General features: G+C 42.2%; 1 protein-coding gene across 3 annotated transcripts in view; it reads left to right on the top strand.

The window, feature by feature from the left end:
- The window catches only part of ATP11A (ATPase phospholipid transporting 11A), a 223,149-nt gene that overhangs the window by 120,073 nt on the left and 83,824 nt on the right, over positions 1–19,252 (top strand). For all 3 annotated transcript variants that reach the window (XM_040425204.1, XM_040425205.1, XM_040425206.1), the window contains exons 6-12: positions 2,321–2,449; positions 4,563–4,666; positions 6,000–6,050; positions 6,206–6,270; positions 8,094–8,175; positions 11,054–11,204; positions 15,747–15,944. In XM_040425204.1, coding sequence (XP_040281138.1) covers positions 2,321–2,449; positions 4,563–4,666; positions 6,000–6,050; positions 6,206–6,270; positions 8,094–8,175; positions 11,054–11,204; positions 15,747–15,944 — 780 coding nt within the window. The remainder of the gene's footprint in view (positions 1–2,320; positions 2,450–4,562; positions 4,667–5,999; positions 6,051–6,205; positions 6,271–8,093; positions 8,176–11,053; positions 11,205–15,746; positions 15,945–19,252) is intronic.

Genomic DNA, 19,252 nt, shown 5'->3' with positions numbered 1-19,252 from the left:
CAGCTAATCAAAGGATTTTTAAAAAATATTATTATAGAAAGATGCCACTGCCCCTCATTAATGGTCATATCCAGGGGCACTTCTGTAGGGGATACAGAGGTAGTAGATGCATCATTAGGGCCAGACTGGGACTAAAAGTCAACCTTGGCACATCAACCCCACCAGTCCATCTACAATATCACCCCCACTCATATCACTGAAAAATAACAGTGTGTAAAACTGAGGCCAGACCCTAGATCAGACCACATAAACATAAAAACAGATTCTAATCCTTCTATACACACAGTACATACCCTACGCACAAACACCACACCAGGTTACACATACATAAACACAAGATACACACTGCTTACAACACACCACTAACAAACATCCCACCCCTACATCACTAAATATAGACTGTTCCCTATGTCCCCTTCTTTCTCATACAAAATATTCAGATTCTGCTGCAAGTTATGTGAAAAATTGTGGTAAATTTGCAGCATTTTTGTCAGAAATTACAGCAAAGCCATTTTATAACAGAGGCAAGGTGGGTAGCTGTGTGACCGGTCCATGGGAATCAGTGGTAGGGCAGATTGGCAGTCCTAGCCTGCACACCAAGTGAGAGTGGCACCCTGTTAATGATTTGGTGTTACGGTCCAGGAGCTTTATCGAGGTAGTCAAGGTTTGTACACGTGCTAGCCTATCCTCAAGATAAGCTATCACTATGTGATTGGTGGAGCCCGACACCCTGCACCCCTGTTGACCAGCTGTTCCAGTGTTGCTCTGGTGCCAGAAGTCGGCATCGAAACTATACAGCTTCCTCCATTGTGTACTTAAAGTGAATAGGACCAGTGCTGCTGTGACCAGCTGCAGCCACCACACAGTGGATGGAGATATGTACAGGATCCTGAGAATAGGACATCACTTGTAAAAAGCTTGACAACCCCTTTAGGCTACAGCTCTGATCATTCTGCGCAAACAGCACTGGCCCTGTGAAAATTGCTTCTTCCAATTTAGTTTTTTTTCCTAATGAATATATGCCCTCTGGCACTGATTGGATGATCTGTGCCTGATGGAATGATGGGTTGAGATCTACTGTATCATTGCACAATCCCCACAGCAGTACTAGTTCTCAGTGGCAGACTAGGAACTTAAAGTGGTCCTGGAAAAAACTAAAAGTGGCCCCATGTTGTAGGCGGTTCCAGATTGACAGAAGGTGGAGCAACACAAGCAGTCAGGGCCAACACAAGCAGTCAAGGCCAACACAAGCAGTCAAGGCCAACACAAGCAGTCAGGGCCAACACAAGCAGTCAGGGCCAACACAAGCAGTCAGGGCCAACACAAGCAGTCAGGGCCAACACAAGCAGTCAGGGAAGAAGTAGGTGGGGCCAGCAATACCATAGTGCTACCCAAAATACTTCCCCAGCAGAGCCAAATACCACAGTGCAGCACCCTTGGCATTGGTACACTGAGTAATTTCCTTGTAGAATCTATGGCCAGTCCACCCCTTGCTAGTGCTCATATAGGGGAGCAGGCACAAGAAGGCCTCATTTAGATTTTTTTCCATTTTTACATGTACCCAGTGACATTCTGTTTTAAAATGGTTACATCACTTTTTGACGATATGTCTGTTGTATCTTTTGGACCGAAGCATGACGGAGCGAAGAGTTTGGATGTACTGTATCACTGCACAATCCCTACAGCAGTGCTAGTAGACATATATAAGGGAGTATGAAGGCCCCATTTAAATGTGCCTGGATGTGTTTCTAGAGCGTAATAATATTACAGGCTATAGCTACTAGAGAGGGGTCGTTGATCCAGGGAGTTATTCTGATTGCATGATTGGAGTCGGGAAGGAATTTTTATTCCCCTAAAGTGGAGAAAATTGGCTTCTACCTCACAGGGTTTTTTGCCTTCCTCTGGATCAACTTGCAGGATAACAGGCCGAACTGGATGGACAAATGTCTTTTTTCGGCCTTATGTACTATGTTACTACTATGTTACTATGTAAATGTTTTTTTCTATGTATTTTTTTTTTTTTTCATTTTTGCACCCAGTGACATTCTGTTTTGAAATGAATGTGACTATGATCACATCGCTTTTGGACCATATGTCTGGTGTATGTTTTTGTACGAAGAAAAAGGAAACAGAAGGGATAGTACTATAAATTTGTATTGGACAAAGTGTATACTGTACTTTTGGTTTTGATGGGTTCATGAACGGATTGTACAGCCAGCTACTGCATTCCAATTGGAACGTCAAGAAAAATATATCACAATGGTTTTTAATGGGCACACACTTGTACTTTATGGTAAATGTTTTCTCTCCTGCCCTCAAGGTTGGAGACATAGTTATGGTGAAAGAAGATGAAGTTTTCCCATGTGACATGGTACTACTATCCTCGAGTAGGGAGGACGGCACATGTTTTGTTACAACCGCTAGTTTGGATGGAGAATCCAGTCACAAAGTAAGCACAAACGTCTCCTCCTGTATGATGTGTATGATGTTGGCTCTACTACATTAACTGGCTAAAATATACTATATTGTGTTTTTAACATAATCTTACATCTCTGTGAATGTCATACCTAATTTTATGCGTACAGGGCCTTTTATGCATATATTATATTATGTACTAGTTACATATAGTTACCATGTTTTTATTACTGTGTATGAAACCTTTACCAAATAGATCAAAGTGATATATATATATATATATATATATATATATATATATATATATATATATATTGAAGAAAAATCCAGCGGGAGCACCACCAGGAATCGAGTGCAAAATCCACAGAGGCAGCGGCAATGCCCCAACAATACGGTTCGAAGAAAGCAGTCCTGCTTTCTTCGAACTATATATATATATATATATATATATATACACCGTATATATTGTGACACAGCGAGGGGTTTTGTCTGGGAAGGCAGGTATTTTCCTCCCAACATGAGGTGAGGTCAAATACCGGACCGGAGTTTAAGTGCCGGTCCAGATTTGGCAGCACATGGCTGTCCTTTAATAGGCAGCTGGGTTCAGCAGCGGAGTCTCTGTTTTTGGGATCTGAGGCTTGGTGCCGTGCTGGAGAGCTAAGAGCCGCACACTGGAAAAACAGGCCCTCTAAAGCCTGCTGTGGACAGCTGGAGATAAAACTTCCATTGTGTGAACTAACACCAAGACTGCAAAGTGTCATTTTGTTTTTGCCTTATGTGTGAATAAACACTGAAGTTTTGTTTTACAAACTGTTTTTTTGCCTCTGTACTGCGTCTGCTTATCCTGCCTACCAGAGCGAATTTCCACTATATGTATATATATATATATATATATATATATATATATCTAGCAGCACAGTGAAAAGTATGTGTAATCTGCCTAATTAAGCAATGAAAATCATATAAAAACCAAAAACTGTAAAATTAAGGGCCGTTTGTATACAGACCTCAAATAGATGTTAATGTTACAATTAATTGGTTTGGTATTATAGCTACATCACTTTTTGTCATGGGTGTTCTTAATTGGTGATATGTTGCCATAAAGTGAGCCTGTCAGGTGAATTCTGCTGTCCTTTCTCAGAGCTGCGTATGATAGAGTTTGAGCCAAAAAGCAGGATACATCCTGACAGGACTCTTAGGAGAGACTTTGAGAGTCCTGATTGACAGATTCTCCTGTATCAGTGTGTGCACACAGAAGGTTGTCAATCACTGTGTGTGAACAGAGTAATCAAGACTCTCACTTATCTTAGCTTCTTCCCGTCCATCATGTCCTGGGGAATTGCTCAAAGGCTGTACAAAGAGTATAAAGGCTGTAAAAAGAGTCATGCAATTTTGTACAAGTGGCATTTGTAGCAAATTTGGAAACTGGGACTTTTTTCAATGTTACGCCACTCACAGGATTGTTTAAAAAGTGGATAGGACTTATCTGGAGGAGCATGGCCTCTGCTATACACTGATTTACTATCATTAACATCCGAAACTGGCCAACTTAATAAAACTCCCACACTGGCTTTACCATACCAATACAGTATATTCTTCTAGTACTGTGTCCATGTGTCTAGGAAGGTTCATAGTTCAGGATTGATGAGTGTCCTTATTGGCACCCAGATTAAACTAGAAAACTACTGAACAGATTTTAACATTATCCATATCTGGGGACTATTCATTTATTAAGTAATCAAATAATTGGAATATCTATATACAGCAGAAGAATGCATGTATTAGACACCCGATTATTATAGAGTTTTCCCCTATGGACACATTTATATGATAAATGTATGGCAGGAACAAAGGGGTGCGGGTGCTTCTTTGACAACCCCTTTAAATAATGCTTTGGTCTTGCTATTTTAACATTTTGATATACGGTGCTGTTCCCATACTAATCCTGAGAACAGGTGCAAGCTCCGAGAACTGTCTTGTGGTATAAACTATGTTGACACGCAGCTCCCACTACGCCAGATATACTCCCAGAGGGTAACAAGAGACCTGAACTGTATTCTGATTTCTTCTGCACTATTGTATGTGATATAACAGTAGCACTTCTTTAAATACAACCATACTGTGTATATTTCTGTTCCCCAAACTAGACATATTTTTCTGTTCAAGACACAAAAGCATTTCACAATGAACAGGAAATGGACACGTTGCACGCTACCATAGAGTGCGAACAACCTCAGCCTGATCTTTACAAGTAAGAATGCATGTCAGTTGTTAAAGGGGGCGTCCCATCATTATATAGATCATAAGTATACTGACAATTCTGTAAAAAAAAAAATATAATATGTCATTTACTTTTATAGAATGTGGCACCACCTAGTATAGAAAATGCATAGCAATGTGCATGTCCATCTACTGAGCTATGTGCTGCTGGTCACACATGCTCAGTCACTCTCCCCACAGCCAGGTTTCTGCATAGTGATCCTTTCTTCATTGCAGAGCAGCAGCCATTAGAAGTAGCTTTCTGCCCTGCTTGCATTTTCAGTAGCATAGTAGTATAGCTGAGAAGACCCCTTCTGCAGGGAAAATAAGAAGGGATTGCAGTATATTGTAACCTACCAGAGGGGGAAGGAGACTTATTCTGTCCAGAGCACGCACCCAAGAGCAGAGTGTAGCACACAGAACACAGAAGCAGGTATTTTTATTGTAGAAATCCTGTAAATTACTTTAAAATAGCTATTGAAGGGAATCTATCACCACAATCTTGGACTGTTACCTGCAGTACTTGATGTGTAGCACTGCAGATAAGAAGTCCAGATCACTATTTTTTATTTTCTTACTGCCCCCCCCGTTCCCCGACTCAGTGTTTAAAGCTGCATCAAAATACATTGTCGGGACTGCTGTGCATGCGCATTGTCCATTAAGTCAGCACAGCACTGCAGTCTGGACTGTGTACTTCAGAACAGCTTTGAGCGCTGACGGCGGTAGAAAGGGGGGCAGTAGGAAAAGAAAAAATAGCAATCTGTTCATGTAGTACTGCAGGTGATAGTCCAGAATTGTGGTGACAGAATCCCTTTAACAGCCTTTCAGGATTTTTGATATGATCGTGCTTCACAATCTAACTCCTTTATATATCAATACGGAATTATTGTATATTATATATATATTATACGGGAAAAAAACTATAACTGAAAAGCAATAATTAGAGGGGGACTGGGATGGAGATAAAAAAAAGGACAGATGTGGTAGAAAAGAGAAAAAGAAAAATCTATTGTAAAGCATCAATAGGGTTATAATGCAGTTAATCTTATCATGTATTTGCCCATACCTTCCAGCTCCCAGAAATAGTAGAATGGAGAGGGTATATTTTTCACATACCAGAGTGCCCCCATGAAAGTGACCAATAAGGGTTTCTACCAAGACAGCAGGATAATGCTCATGGATGTTCTCTCGAAGCTAGGATATTTGAGAGCCCTGCTGCATCCGCTGCTGATGCACTAGCCCGCTGTTGGTATCGGCTGCAGTGTAACGCTATTACGGTCATATTGCTATTCTTACTTGTTTTACTTGGTGCTTTCATTGTTTAGATTCGTTGGTCGGATCAACATTTATAATAAAACAGAGGACCCCACTGCCAGGTTAGTTGGTTTTCAGTTCTTTCCTTCTTGCCATTTATTTTTAGTGTTCTATAGGTAGTTGTTGGTTCAATAATCTTTAAAATCTTACTTCCACATTATTTCCCTGAAGTCCATTGAGTACATTTGTGTGTATGCTTTTTATTTTCTTCTGTTAGGCCTCTAGGATCAGAACATCTGCTACTTCGTGGTGCTACGTTAAAGAACACTGAAAGAATTTTTGGTAAGCAATTGCGAAAGCATAGCAAATATTCCTTCTAATGGTCCATTTACACGTCCGTATATGTTTTTTGGATACGCAAAACACAAACACCGGCAATCGCTGGCACTCTCATAGAAAATACCTTTTCTTGTCCGCAATTGCAGACAAGAATAGGACATGTTCTATTTTTTTGCGGATCCGCAAATGCGGACAGCACATTCCGGCCCAATTGAAAATTAATAGGTCCGCAACTGTTCTGCAAAATTGCGTAACGGTTGCTGACCCATTTTGCGGACGTGTGAATGGACCCTTAGACGATGCAGACTGAACAAGAACAGTCCTTGCTCCTGAGTTAAGAGTGAGGTACCCTGTGGTGTAACTAGAAATGACTGGGCCCCACAGCAAATTTTTGAACGGGGCCCCCTCCTAAGCAACTTCTACTCAACCCCAATTCCTGTGGCTACTCAAGATTGCTCTCTCAGACAAGGCCCGGTAGCCGCTCCGTTTCCTACAGTGTCTCTGTATATAATGTCATTTTATAATACTGTTCAGGGGCCCTAACAATAAAATCTTTTAGTCTTCCTCCTGGGTGGGCCCCTTCTGAGTTCAGGCTCCAAAGCAGCCGCTTCCCCTGCTTCCCCTATAGCTGCGCCCGATCGGGGTACCTGTCATAGAGAACCTTTCTGTTCAAAAAATTGCCATTGGTATTATCAGCACCACCCCTTGCATGCTATCTAAGAGTAGAAAGGCAGTAGGGTCCTGTGCAGCTGCACATAGGGTAAGTTCACCTCTCTTCTTAGAGGAATGAAACATTTGTGTGTCTGGTGAAATAAACCATTTTGACAATAATGATAGGGAACATGGGTAATAAATTCTCAATGTCAGATTAAGTCACCATGTCATCACCTACGTCCACCATGTCATTTTTAGGCCAATATACTGTGCTGAGATTATAACTATTGGAGCTTTATTTTTACATGTATCTCCATATCCTCTGAAAAGCCATGTAGCTAAACAATAACATTCTGCCTACCATCAGCCACCACTAGAGGGAGTTTCATGTATAATGTATGTAGATTTTACCTTTTATCTCTGTGTCTATACAGGGGATTAGAGGCTTTGTATCAGCAAAATAATGCTCCATCAGATGGAAAGTTATATTTTAAAAAATTGGAAAACAAATTTAAACTATTGTAAAATAATACTTGAAGAGTACCTATAAAGTCTCCCGACGTGTCTGCTTTAATAACTATTTGCATTCTCCTTGTAATAACAATTCTGGAGCATCTATTCTTGTGTTGTGCCATTCCCTTATTATTCCTGCTAGAAGTTAGGAATGAATTACTAGCAGTTTGCAATGAAGGTCCAGATGGCTGCTACCAGTTGGAGGTGTGTCCCTGCACAGTCTGCCACTATCCAATCAGCGCTGCTAGTGAGAAACCATGCAGCCCCCCCTACACACACTGGTAACATCCATCTGGATCTTCGCTGCAAACTGCTAGCAGTTCTTTCATAACTTCTAGCAGGAATAAGTAAGGAATGGTACAACAAAGAGCCATCAGAAAATATACTCCAGAACTGGTATTACGTCAGAAATGCAAGTAGTTACTACTATAGACAAATCAGGAAAGATTACAGGTTCTCTTTAAGGCTAGACGTTACTTTGATACAGCACATTGATTGTAAAGCTGCAAAGCAAATGTGGTGAAAGTAACATTTTAAATATTGTATCTGGCGAGAGGATCAGATAACTGATGAGGGTTTAGGTCTAGTTTATGTGTTAATTGAGTAGACCTTAGTCTTCCTTGCTCTCAAGTAACAATCTCTCTTTTTTCTGATTCTAGGTGTTGCTATATACACTGGAATGGAAACCAAGATGGCATTAAATTACCAGTCCAAATCACAGAAAAGATCCGCTGTTGAAAAGTAAAGTGTATTATTCATAAGAGCAGCCACATGTGACAATATAATGTGGGAGGACACCCACCAAACCTCATAGACATAATATAAAATTCTGTAGTTTTCTGGTAATAGACAGTTAATTAGCAACATATTCATATTATTGCCAATATTCATAACTATGGCATTCTGAAACCACAGACTTGAAGCTTAAAGGGATTCTGTCATGACATTTGAGGCCTATAACCTAAACATATGGCCAGGTCCGTACTAATAACCTGAATCCGAAACTGTCCTTATTAAATCTGCCTGTGGCTCTATTAGCACATAAAACAGGTTTTTATAACCTGTTATTCACCTACCTAAGGTGCCCAAGGGGACGTCGCTTAATACAGGGTGCCCAGCTGCACCCATCTCCGTCTGGTGCCCAGCGCCGCCTTCCCAGTTGAAATCGCCGCCTTCCTCACCTCAGCCCCGCCTCCGCAATCGTCCGGACCCTCAGGTTATGCCTAGTGCGCACGCGCGGGATCTGGCAGAGGGACCGGACGATTGCGGAGGCGGGGCTGAGGTGAGGAAGGCGGCGATTTCAACTGGGAAGGCGGCGCTGGGCACCAGACGGAGATGGGTGCAGCTGGGCACCCTGTATTAAGCGACGTCCCCTTGGGCACCTTAGGTAGGTGAATAACAGGTTATAAAAACCTGTTTTATGTGCTAATAGAGCCACAGGCAGATTTAATAAGGACAGTTTTGGATTCAGGTTATTAGTACGGACCTGGCCATATGTTTAGGTTATAGACCTCAAATGTCATGACAGAATTCCTTTAAAGGGTTTTTCCGGGAGCTCTATACTGATGACCTATCCTCTGGATAAGTTATCAATATCTGACCGGTGGTGGTCTAAAACCCGAGACCCGCGCCTATCAGCTGTTTGAGAAGGCAGGCAGTGATGCTGACAGTAGCGCCGCGGCCTTCAGCTTTCCCTAGGCCAGTGCAATACCAAGCACATCTGCTATACAATGTACGGAGCTGTGCTTGGTGAGCTGGAAGAAGGCTGCGGTGCTCACAGGAGTGCCATTCTCAAAAAACACTTTTAATGTCATTTTACAGGGCATCTGTCAGCAGATTTGTATCTATGACACTGGTTGACCTGTTACATGTGTGCTTGGAAGCTGAAGGCATCTGTGTTGGTCCCATGTTCAATGAAGTTTTAATATATGCAAATGATCCTCTAGGAGCAACGGGTGAGTTTCCTTTACAGCTAGAGGCTCTGCTCTCTCTGCAACTGCAGTGCCCTCTCCACTTTTATTGACAGGGGCAGGCATGATGATTAGGGATGAGCGAACCCGCACTTTACAGCTTTGGTGTTCGGGCTGTGTAGGAATTCTGTTATTATGTAGACAAAATGCAAAACAGAATGCAAAGTCCTGCATAATGGAAATCAGACTGATCCGTTATGCTTGGCCATAGACTTCTATTATGACGGATCAAAACGGAATGCCTCTTAAAGACCTCCGTTTTGCATTCTGTCTACGAATTCCATTATAACAGAATCCGTAATGGAATTCCTACACAGCCCGAACACCAAACCTGTAAAGTTTGGGTTCGCTCATCCCTAGCGATGACGTTTTCACTGCCTGGCCCTGTCAATTAAATTGCAAAGGGTGCAGCAGTTGCAGAGAGAGCAGAACCTCTAGGTGTAATGGCAACGCCCCCGTTGCTCCTAGAGGCTCATTTGCATTTATTAAAACATCATTTTTCTCAGCAATGTGGACACATATGAACAAAATACCAACACTGATGCCTTCAGATGCCAAGCGCACTTGCAACATGGCAGCCATTTTCATTGGTACACATCTTCTGACAGACACCCTTTTATATTCCATTGCTATTTTTTTTTACTAATGGTTTTCTTTTTAGTTAAAGGGGTTGTCCCAGATGACAGTGTCCACAGGATAGTTTATGTGTCTCCTTGGAGAAGGTCTAACTGCTGAGATGCCCACTGATCACAGGAATGAGTATCCCATATCATCTGTATGAATGGAGCAGTGGTCAAGGGCTGCACTCCCTAATTCCAGCAGTTCCATAGACTCTGAAAGGAGCGGCAGGGCTTGACCACCACTCCATTAAAACAGGGGACTTTGAACCCCCATTCTTGTGAACAGCTGGAATCCCAGATTCAATACTTATCTTCACCCATGCTATGTATATTGTGAATGGTGAACCCTACTCAGTGACATCCATGTGCCCCCATGTGGGGTTAATTGTCATCTGACTATGTCATCGGAAAATGACCTGTTTAAATCAAGTTTTATGTTAAACATATTTTAAAATAATGTTTGATGTTATTTTTAATTTTCCATGTCACTATCTATATATTTTTTTAAAATCTTAAAATCGTAGTTTTCACACTGGCCACAAGGCCTAATAATAGGTGGAACTCGTTGGTCTGTAAAGATCACTTTTCAGCATCCATCTCATTTTCATCACAAGTAGGACTAGAATAACAGATATCACCTATATATAGATAGTACAGGGTCCACCATTCCCAAAATTGATAATTGTAATTGAATGCTGACCTATCCCTGGTAAAAGGAAGGGCTCATGCACACAACTGTCCTATCTGCACATTTTGCAGTTAGCACACGGACCCATTCATTTCTATGGATCCACAAAAAAAAACAAAAAACAGATAGCACATGGATGTCATCCATGTACTGTCCAAACATGTATGTTTGTTCTGCAAATTACAGAACATGTCATGGTCTGGTTTGCATTGCGCACATGGATGGTGTCCACATTTTGCGGATCTGAGGTTTGCGGACTGAAGTATGGACATGGCCTTGCACATGAGGCCTTGATGTTGATGTCATGAACCAAATAACAACAAATTCCCTATTGCCTCTAGGTCAATGAATGCTTTTCTCATTGTGTACCTGTGTATTCTGATCAGCAAAGCCTTAATTAACACTGTGCTAAAGTACGTGTGGCAGAGCGAGGCTTTCCGAGATGAGCCCTGGTACAACCAGAAGACGGACTCTGAAAGACAAAGAAATGTGGTAATGATCAGGATTTTTTATTCCATGTTTTATTATTAACCTGAGTGGAAATGGGATAATGACTGCTACCTGTACATATGTGTAAGCAGAATTATGTTCTGTGCAGCACTTCAGAGCGGTGACACAGGTGTCCGCCCAGATGACTTCCATTCTGCAAGCCCATTATAAGCCTCCCCTATGCAGCAGAGTGCACTCAATGATCTGTGACGTTCTCCATGCACTATATAGTAAAATAGAGATTGAATCGGCGTAATGAATATTTTATGCTTATTAGCTTATGAGAACGGTCCTAGCATGTAGAGCTTGTATTACATTGTAGGGGGATCGATCCTTCCATTGACTTGTGTGCGATGTTCTGGGATGTCATGGAGAACAGTATTTACTGGAACTATAAATGCCACATTTAAGTGTTATTGATCTACATTATTGCAGAACACGTTTTGGGGCTGTTGAAGTATTGTGCTGGTAGTTATGATTTGCAGGTAACAGCTGATAAGCTTCATGTTTTGCAGATAAGTGCTCATTCATCTGTTTGCTTGGAGCATTAGGGTCCATTCACATGACCGTATTTCTTGGTCTGCATTTGTTCAGAACAGGTGCGGACCCATTCATTTCAATGGGGCCGCAAAAGATGAGGACAGCACATAGTTCTGTTCTGCAGCCCTGCAAAAAAAGATATAGCATGTCCTATTCTTGTCCTCAATCAAGGACAAGAATACGCATTTCTATCATAGGGTTGGCGGAAAATGTGCAATGCACAAGGCGCAGTACCTGTGTTTTGCTGATCCGCACTCTTCATTGTTTACCTGCTTGCAGTCGCAAGCCTCAGCAGTGAGCAGGTATAATTACTTCTTAGACCATAGATCAGACAGTGCAGTGAATACCGCCAGCACAGCGATTCACTCACTTACCTCCTACATACCAATGGAAGCAGTCATTAGCATTTGCACTATAAGACGCACTGACATTCCCCCCCGTCTTATAGTCTGGAAAATACAGGTAGGTATCACAGAAGTGTGTACAGAGTCTAAGGGACAATTTGGAGATGTTCTGATTTTGGAAGAAAATTTTAATAGTATTGTAGGTTTAGAATAATAAGTCAATTTTTTTTTTATATTCATGGTTAACAGATGGCACCTTCATCTCTCCCTCCCTCCTTTCTTTAACCGTCTAGTTTCCTTTTAGCTGCCACCCTGCACAATTATGCTTAGCTGCTCCACTTTCCCTCTGCCACGCTTTGTATGCTTGCTTTCCTCCGCTCTGCTCTCTTTCCATCCTGAGCTTCTCGCTTCCTCCTGTGCAGCTCTCAATTCATTACTGTTTATTCTACAGGCTTTCCTGACGTATTTCTTCTCTCCTTCGTTGAGCTCCTTGGCTCCATTGTTCTATATTTAACTCCCATTCTTAATGTTGATTGATGAACTTCTTTGCTTTTGTTTTTAAAACGAAATGGAGGAGGTTCAGAAAAAGTAGAACAAGCAGGAACGATAATGTTGCCCTAATTCAGAAGACGCATAGCTAATCTAAGTTCTTTAAGGAACACGCCAAATTCCAAAAACCTGAAGAGAGAATCCCTGTGTCCTGCACCACCCTTTCAGACAGCACTTGGCATAACACAGTGCCCCAGATTTACTAATGTGTCTGTGGCAAAAATCTGTCCAAAAAATTACGCACATTGGCCCATCTAGAATTTCTACACTTTTTTTCCCCAGCATGCTCACCAAGATAGCAGGGTTTAGCTGGAAGGGCCTAAATTCTGTCTTAAAGTAAGTCAATCAGTAAAAGGTGTCTATCCCTGCACTAGATTTATCTTCTAAATACAGTGCAGGTCTACATAGCCTGTCTAAGCCTATACCATCTTTAGGATTAGTAAATCTGTGTTGTGGTTATTAAAGGTTTAGTCCATGGTTGACAACCAACCACAATTTTTTCTGTACAACTTTTGCCTAAATCACAGACAGCCAACATTTTTTGCGGACAAAGTGGAAAACCATAATGAATTATAAAGATTAAAAGTAATACATGTCTATAACTCAATATACTGATAAGAACTCATTTACCAGCATTTACTGTGAGCTGGAAAATGATGATAATTACCACCAAAATAATCTAGTCAAGTACCACCAGCCTTAAAGGGAACCTGTCACCGGGATTTTGCGTCTAGAGCTGAGGACATGGGTTGCTAGATGGCCGCTAGCACATCTGCAATACCCAGTCCCCATAGCTCTGTGTGCTTTTATTGTGTAAATAAACCAATTTGATACATATGCAAATTAACATAAAGAGTCATATCTTAGGGTATTTTCACACTTGCGGCAGGACCGATCCGACATGGTGAACAGCTTGTCGGATCCGTCCTGCGGCTATTTCGTCGTGCCGCCGGACCGCCGCTCCGTCCCCATTGACTATAATTGGGACGGCGGTAAAGCCGCCGGACTAAAAAGCCTGACATGCAGTAATTTTAGTCCGGCGGCCTTTCGCCGTGCACCGCCAGGCTGCGCCGGAGCTCTGCCCCCGTCCCCATTATAGTCAATGGGGACGGAGCGGCGGCACGGCGAAATAGCTGCAGGACGGATCCGACATGGTGAACAGCATGTCGGATCCGTCCTGCCGCAAGTGTGAAAGTAGCCTTACTTGTGTGACCAGAGAAAAGTCATATTTTCAAGCTCTGACACATCTCAGGTTAATTTGCATATGAATCAAATCGTTTTCTTTACACAATAAAAGCACACAGAGCTATGGGGACTGGATATTGCGGATGTGCTAGCGACCATCTAGCAACCCATGTCCTCAGCTCTATACCCAATATCCCGGTGACAGGTTCCCTTTAAAAAAAAAACACAGACACATATTTTTCTTTCACGGACACAAGAAAAAAGTCACCTATTTTTAAGGACTGTCCAGGAATTTCTGGACAGTTCGCAACACTGGTTTAGTCTTATCTAAGCCTTTTATGGCCAAGATGGAAACAAGATGAGTAAGTGCAGGCCAGAGATAGACAGACTTATGGGAACATGTTTTTGTTTTTCTCATCTCATAGGAGTGATTGGGAGCTACAGAAACCGCGTAGCACAGCCATCTTCACTGTTTCTGATAAACTGGGAGTTACGGAAACAGCGCAGCTTGCTGGGATATGCTGTTTGTGTACTGCTATGGGAGTTACGAACACAGCGGAGAGCAGGCCACGCAGCAATTTCTGTAACTTTCAAGAAAGTGGAAAACCGCGCTGCTTGATACACCTCCTCCCTTCTTGTTACGGGTTACAAAAGGCACGGGGAAGGATCTGCAAGGGGTATACCCGAGGATCCCTCCTCTGTCCAACACTCCTGTGGGTAATTAAAGGTCGCAACAATAGTGAAGCCCAGACTGCCACCATCACGTGCAAAGATTTATTGTACTTACAACAGTATCTCTGATAAAACACATAAAACAATGGTATGCACACTTCGGTATCGCCTGACCCGGGTTTCGCTGTCACGCTTCGTGATCTTCCCACATCGCATTGAAAACCTGCAGCGCAAGATTACAGATACGTATACTAGTGACTTTTTCACTGTGAATTTCTGTAACTTTGACTACCCATGGCTGAAGCTTACTCAAGTTTTTCCCATCCCAGCCATTAAAGGCTGAGATGAGACTAACCCTTTAAAGGGGTTGTCCGCTTTTTAAATATTGATGATCTATCCTAAGGATAGGTCATCAGTATCAGATCAGTGGGGGCCCGATTTCCGGCACTCCCACCGATCAGCTGATTGAATAGAAGACTGCACTCGTACGAGCGCTGCCTTCTCTTCAGTGTTTAACTGCTTGCCTTCGCAACTGCAGCGGTGAGTAGGTGTAATTACACCTAAGCCGTCCCATTCACTTCAATAGGATGGCTCATTCATATTCAAGTGCATAGGAAGGAGCCATCCCATTTGAAGTGAATGGTGCGGCTTAGGTGTAATTACACTGCTCACTGCTGCAATGTAGATGGAAAGCAGGTAAACAGTGAAGAGAAGGCAGCTCTCATACGAGAGCAGCTGATCTGCGGGGACGCCAAGAGTCGGACCCTTGCCAATCTGATATTGATGACCTATCCTGAGGATAAGGCATCAATATTAAAATAGTGGACATCCCCTTTAACATTCTTCATAAACATCTTTTTGTTTCCCTCAAAGAAACCTAGCACCAAAGGTGTCTACCCCTGCACCTTGAAATATCATGCAAATGTGAAGAATCACTTCAGGTAACGGCCATTTTAAGCTGAATGTGCCTTCACTCTTCAGATCGCAGATGTTACACAGTTTAAGGCCTGGCAAGTACCAACTAAGCAGATTGGCTGGGAATCCCTGGTTCTGGTTAACTTAATGCCAAAAGATAGCTTTCCAGCCTTCTGCCTGCAGCGCTCTTTTGTCGACATCAATATGCCCATTTTCAATAGTGCATTTGGTTATAACTAATGACTAAAGTTAAAGGTATAAGTAAAATGAAGACGAGTACTTTTTTTTTCTGATGCTCGTTTGTTGAGTTGTAAGAAATGTCTGTTTTGTGCCGTTTCAGTTTATCAGAGCTTTCACAGACTTTCTGGCTTTCATGGTCCTTTTCAACTACATTATCCCTGTCTCTATGTACGTCACTGTGGAAATGCAGAAATTTCTGGGTTCTTATTTCCTCACCTGGGATGAGGAGATGTTTGATGAGACAACAGGAGAAGGTCCACTTGTGAACACGTCAGATCTGAATGAAGAGCTCGGACAGGTGAAGCATCTGGATAAATTCTTCTTTGACATACAGTAGAATAGCTGATAATTCCTTAGGTTGTTACCCCATTTCCTTCACATTAGAATCTATGGCAAGTTTTTAAAAAGTGTATTTGTAGGGTCTCAAGAATGTGTTTTTTGCATAGAGCCCTAATTGCCCATATGACTCAAGGTATTATCCCCAAACACTTAGGCACAATATTCGTTAATTTGAGTCTGACCGAGAAATATGGAGTGCAAGACCGCTCCATACTAAAGGAGACATACAAGTTTTGTGCACTGTGGTAGATACTCTCTGCCAATGTGCATGATCCCTTGTGTAATATTGATCTCCAGTATCACCAAGTTGTGGATCATATTGCATCAGAATGTTATGATCCATAATACCAGTAGACTGTCTTCTAGGGAGGAAATTGAAATATTAAAGACAATGTGCAATGGGCAAAGATCTCCATAATAGCCCCAGCCTAATACTGTAACTGTGACACATTATAACAGTGTTCTCAATACCAATGAGCTATCTTAGAAGGGTCATTTTTGGTGTCTGATGTTGTAATAAGGGTACTTTCACACTAGCGTTAAAGTTTTCCGGTATTGAGTTCTAGGGGCTCAATTCTGGAAAAAAACGCTTCAGTTTTGTCCTAAGGCATTCTGAATGGAAAGCAATGCGTTTATTATGCATCAGGATGTCTTCAGTTCAGTCACTTTTACAGTATTTGGCCGGAGAAATTACTGCAGCATCTTGCGGTATTTTCTCCGGCTAAAATTTCTGAACACTTGCCGGTATGCCGGCATTATTTTCCATTGAAATGTATTAATGCCGGATCCGATACCAAGTGTTCTGGAAAAACTGATCCGGTTTTCCGATTTGCGCATGCGCAGACCCTTAAAAATGTGAAAAAAATAAATACTGGATCCGTTTTTCCAGATGACACCGAAGAGACGGATCCGGTGTTTCAATGCATTTGTCAAACGGATCCGGAAACAAATGGTATGCGTTTGCACACGGATTTCCGGATCCGGCAGGCAGTTCCGGCAACGGAGCTGCCTGCCGGATTCTTCTAACGCTAGTGTGAAAGTACCCCAAGTCATATTTTGTTGTAGCTTCCCTCCATTCCTGTGATCCATATGCTTGTTTCTATCTGTATCAAAACTGATGCTGAAAAAACTGAGCAGTTGTCAGTGTCAACTATTTAAGTAGCTGCTTTCATTTTGTAATAGCTGAAAAATATTTAGCACCAGTTTTGATACATCCCCATATTTTAAACGTGCTTGTCCTGCTTGAGAATGTTTTCTTCTTGCTTGTATCTTCTTAAAGCTGGTATTTAGTTTAGTTTTTTTTTTCTATATTAAGTACTTTTGTAGTTATTGTGTTTATCTCATAGCACCACAGCCATGGGTTTAAAGGGAATCTATCAGCAGTTTTGACCATGTTAAACTGCTGACAGCATTAGTTATGGTCTGTGGACAACAGTGTAAACATACCTTTTGTGGAGATTTTATCATCATGAGTAGTGTGAACATGAAGTTCCATTCTGCCAAACTGTGCTCCTTTAGTGTCCAGGAGGTGGGGCTTCATTGTGAAGTGCTCTCTGCATTGAGCTGCTTCACAGCCCTTTCCCTCTGCTCTGAGTGACAGCTCTAGTGGTCTTTTTGGTTGTATGCTACAGCTGTCACTCAGAGAAGAGGGGCTCTGAATAATAGCAGAGAGCACTCCACAGTGATGCCCACCTGTTGCTAAAATATAAGCACACCACTTAAAGGCTTTGTACACCTTTGGGGGCATTTTTTTTCTATTAGTTAATTGTACTCAACATGAGCTAAAAATCTTTTTTTCAGTTGGTCTTTATAAATATTGAGTCCCTTTCTCTGTACAGAGCTGAGATGCTCTACTAGCAGGATCTAAATTTTCTCTCTGCTCCATCAGGCAGGGAGCTGATGGGCTCCTTATCTCTGCTCTCAGACCTCATAAACACTCATCAATGCTCATTCCTTATCTCACTGGTTAGAATGTGGCTAAAGGGCCCTTTACACGGGCCGACAATTGAACAGATTATCGGGAATGTCGGGAAGGAATGCTTAGTCCCATGCCCCGTGTAAAGAGACTTTTAAATAAGTATTTATGACCTCTTAGTATTTTACAGATAAAGGTTATTAGATGACCGGCGCAAAGTGAAAGTAGGATGCACACAGCTAGAAAAATAGTTAAACCTTTGTGACGCAATGGCTCAATTTTTAATAAAGACCAACTGAAAAAATGATTTTTAGCCCCAAATGAGTAAAATGTAGTTTTGAACGAGCATGCTCGGCCGAATACCAGTTCGGCTCGAGCATCGCTATGCTCGGCACATGGCAGTACTTGGCTAAGTACCGCATGTGCTCGAGCGCAATGCTCGAGTCTCCTTCCCGCACGTTTCGCGGCTGCTAAGCATCCAATAAACGTGCAGGTAAGTACTGCCCTCACTGTAATGCCAGTAGCCATGTTGGCTACTGGCATTATAGTGACTGGCTGGCCGGAACGCGTCATCGGGTGCTATATAGCATCCGATGACACGTGTTCGACTAATTTTAAGTCAGGGAGAGCTGAGCATAGGAAGGGACAGAGAGTGTAGGGAGTGTAATTGAAATAAATTTTTCTACAAAAACGTTTCATAGACCTAAAAGTCCTTGTAAGGACTATTGTGTGTGACACCAGCAAAATATGTTTGTAGCGCAACCTGCGCTAAATTGCTCAGTATTAGGGAGAGCTGTGCATAGGAAGGGACAGACAGTGTAGGGAGTGTAATAGGAAGATTTTTATACAAACTTTTCAGAGACCCAAAAGTCTAAGGACTATTGTGTGTGACAGCAGCAATATATATTTTTAGCGCATTATGCGCAAAATACCTGTGTAAATTGTGCGCATCCCTAAAATATGTGCACATTTTCCGTAGACTGTGTCCGCTGCAGATAGTTAAATTATCCGCGCCTCTCTTGTTTAAAGTGTGCGCATCCCTAAAATATTAGTGACATCCAGTACACTTTTTCCGTGTCCCAGCGCACCGTACAAATGTCCTTCCTTCAGGCATTTGAACGCAAGGGCAAATACCCAGCCACCCACCCACAGGCCATAGTACTAAATGCGCAACTTTCCAAATTACTGGCCCTGGAAATGTTGCCATTTAGGCTTGTGGACACTGAGGCTTTCCGCAGCCCGATGGCGGCGGCTGTCCCGCGGTACTCAGTCCCCAGCTGCCAATATTTTTCACGGTGTGCAGTCCCAGCCTTACACAAGCATGTGTCCCGTAACATCACACGTGCCCTGAC

This window comes from Bufo bufo, chromosome 3, assembly GCF_905171765.1.
Source record: "Bufo bufo chromosome 3, aBufBuf1.1, whole genome shotgun sequence".
Taxonomy (NCBI): Eukaryota; Metazoa; Chordata; class Amphibia; order Anura; family Bufonidae; genus Bufo; species Bufo bufo.
The sequence above is the reverse complement of the archived record's forward strand: the minus strand, read 5'-3'. Positions and strand labels throughout refer to the sequence as shown.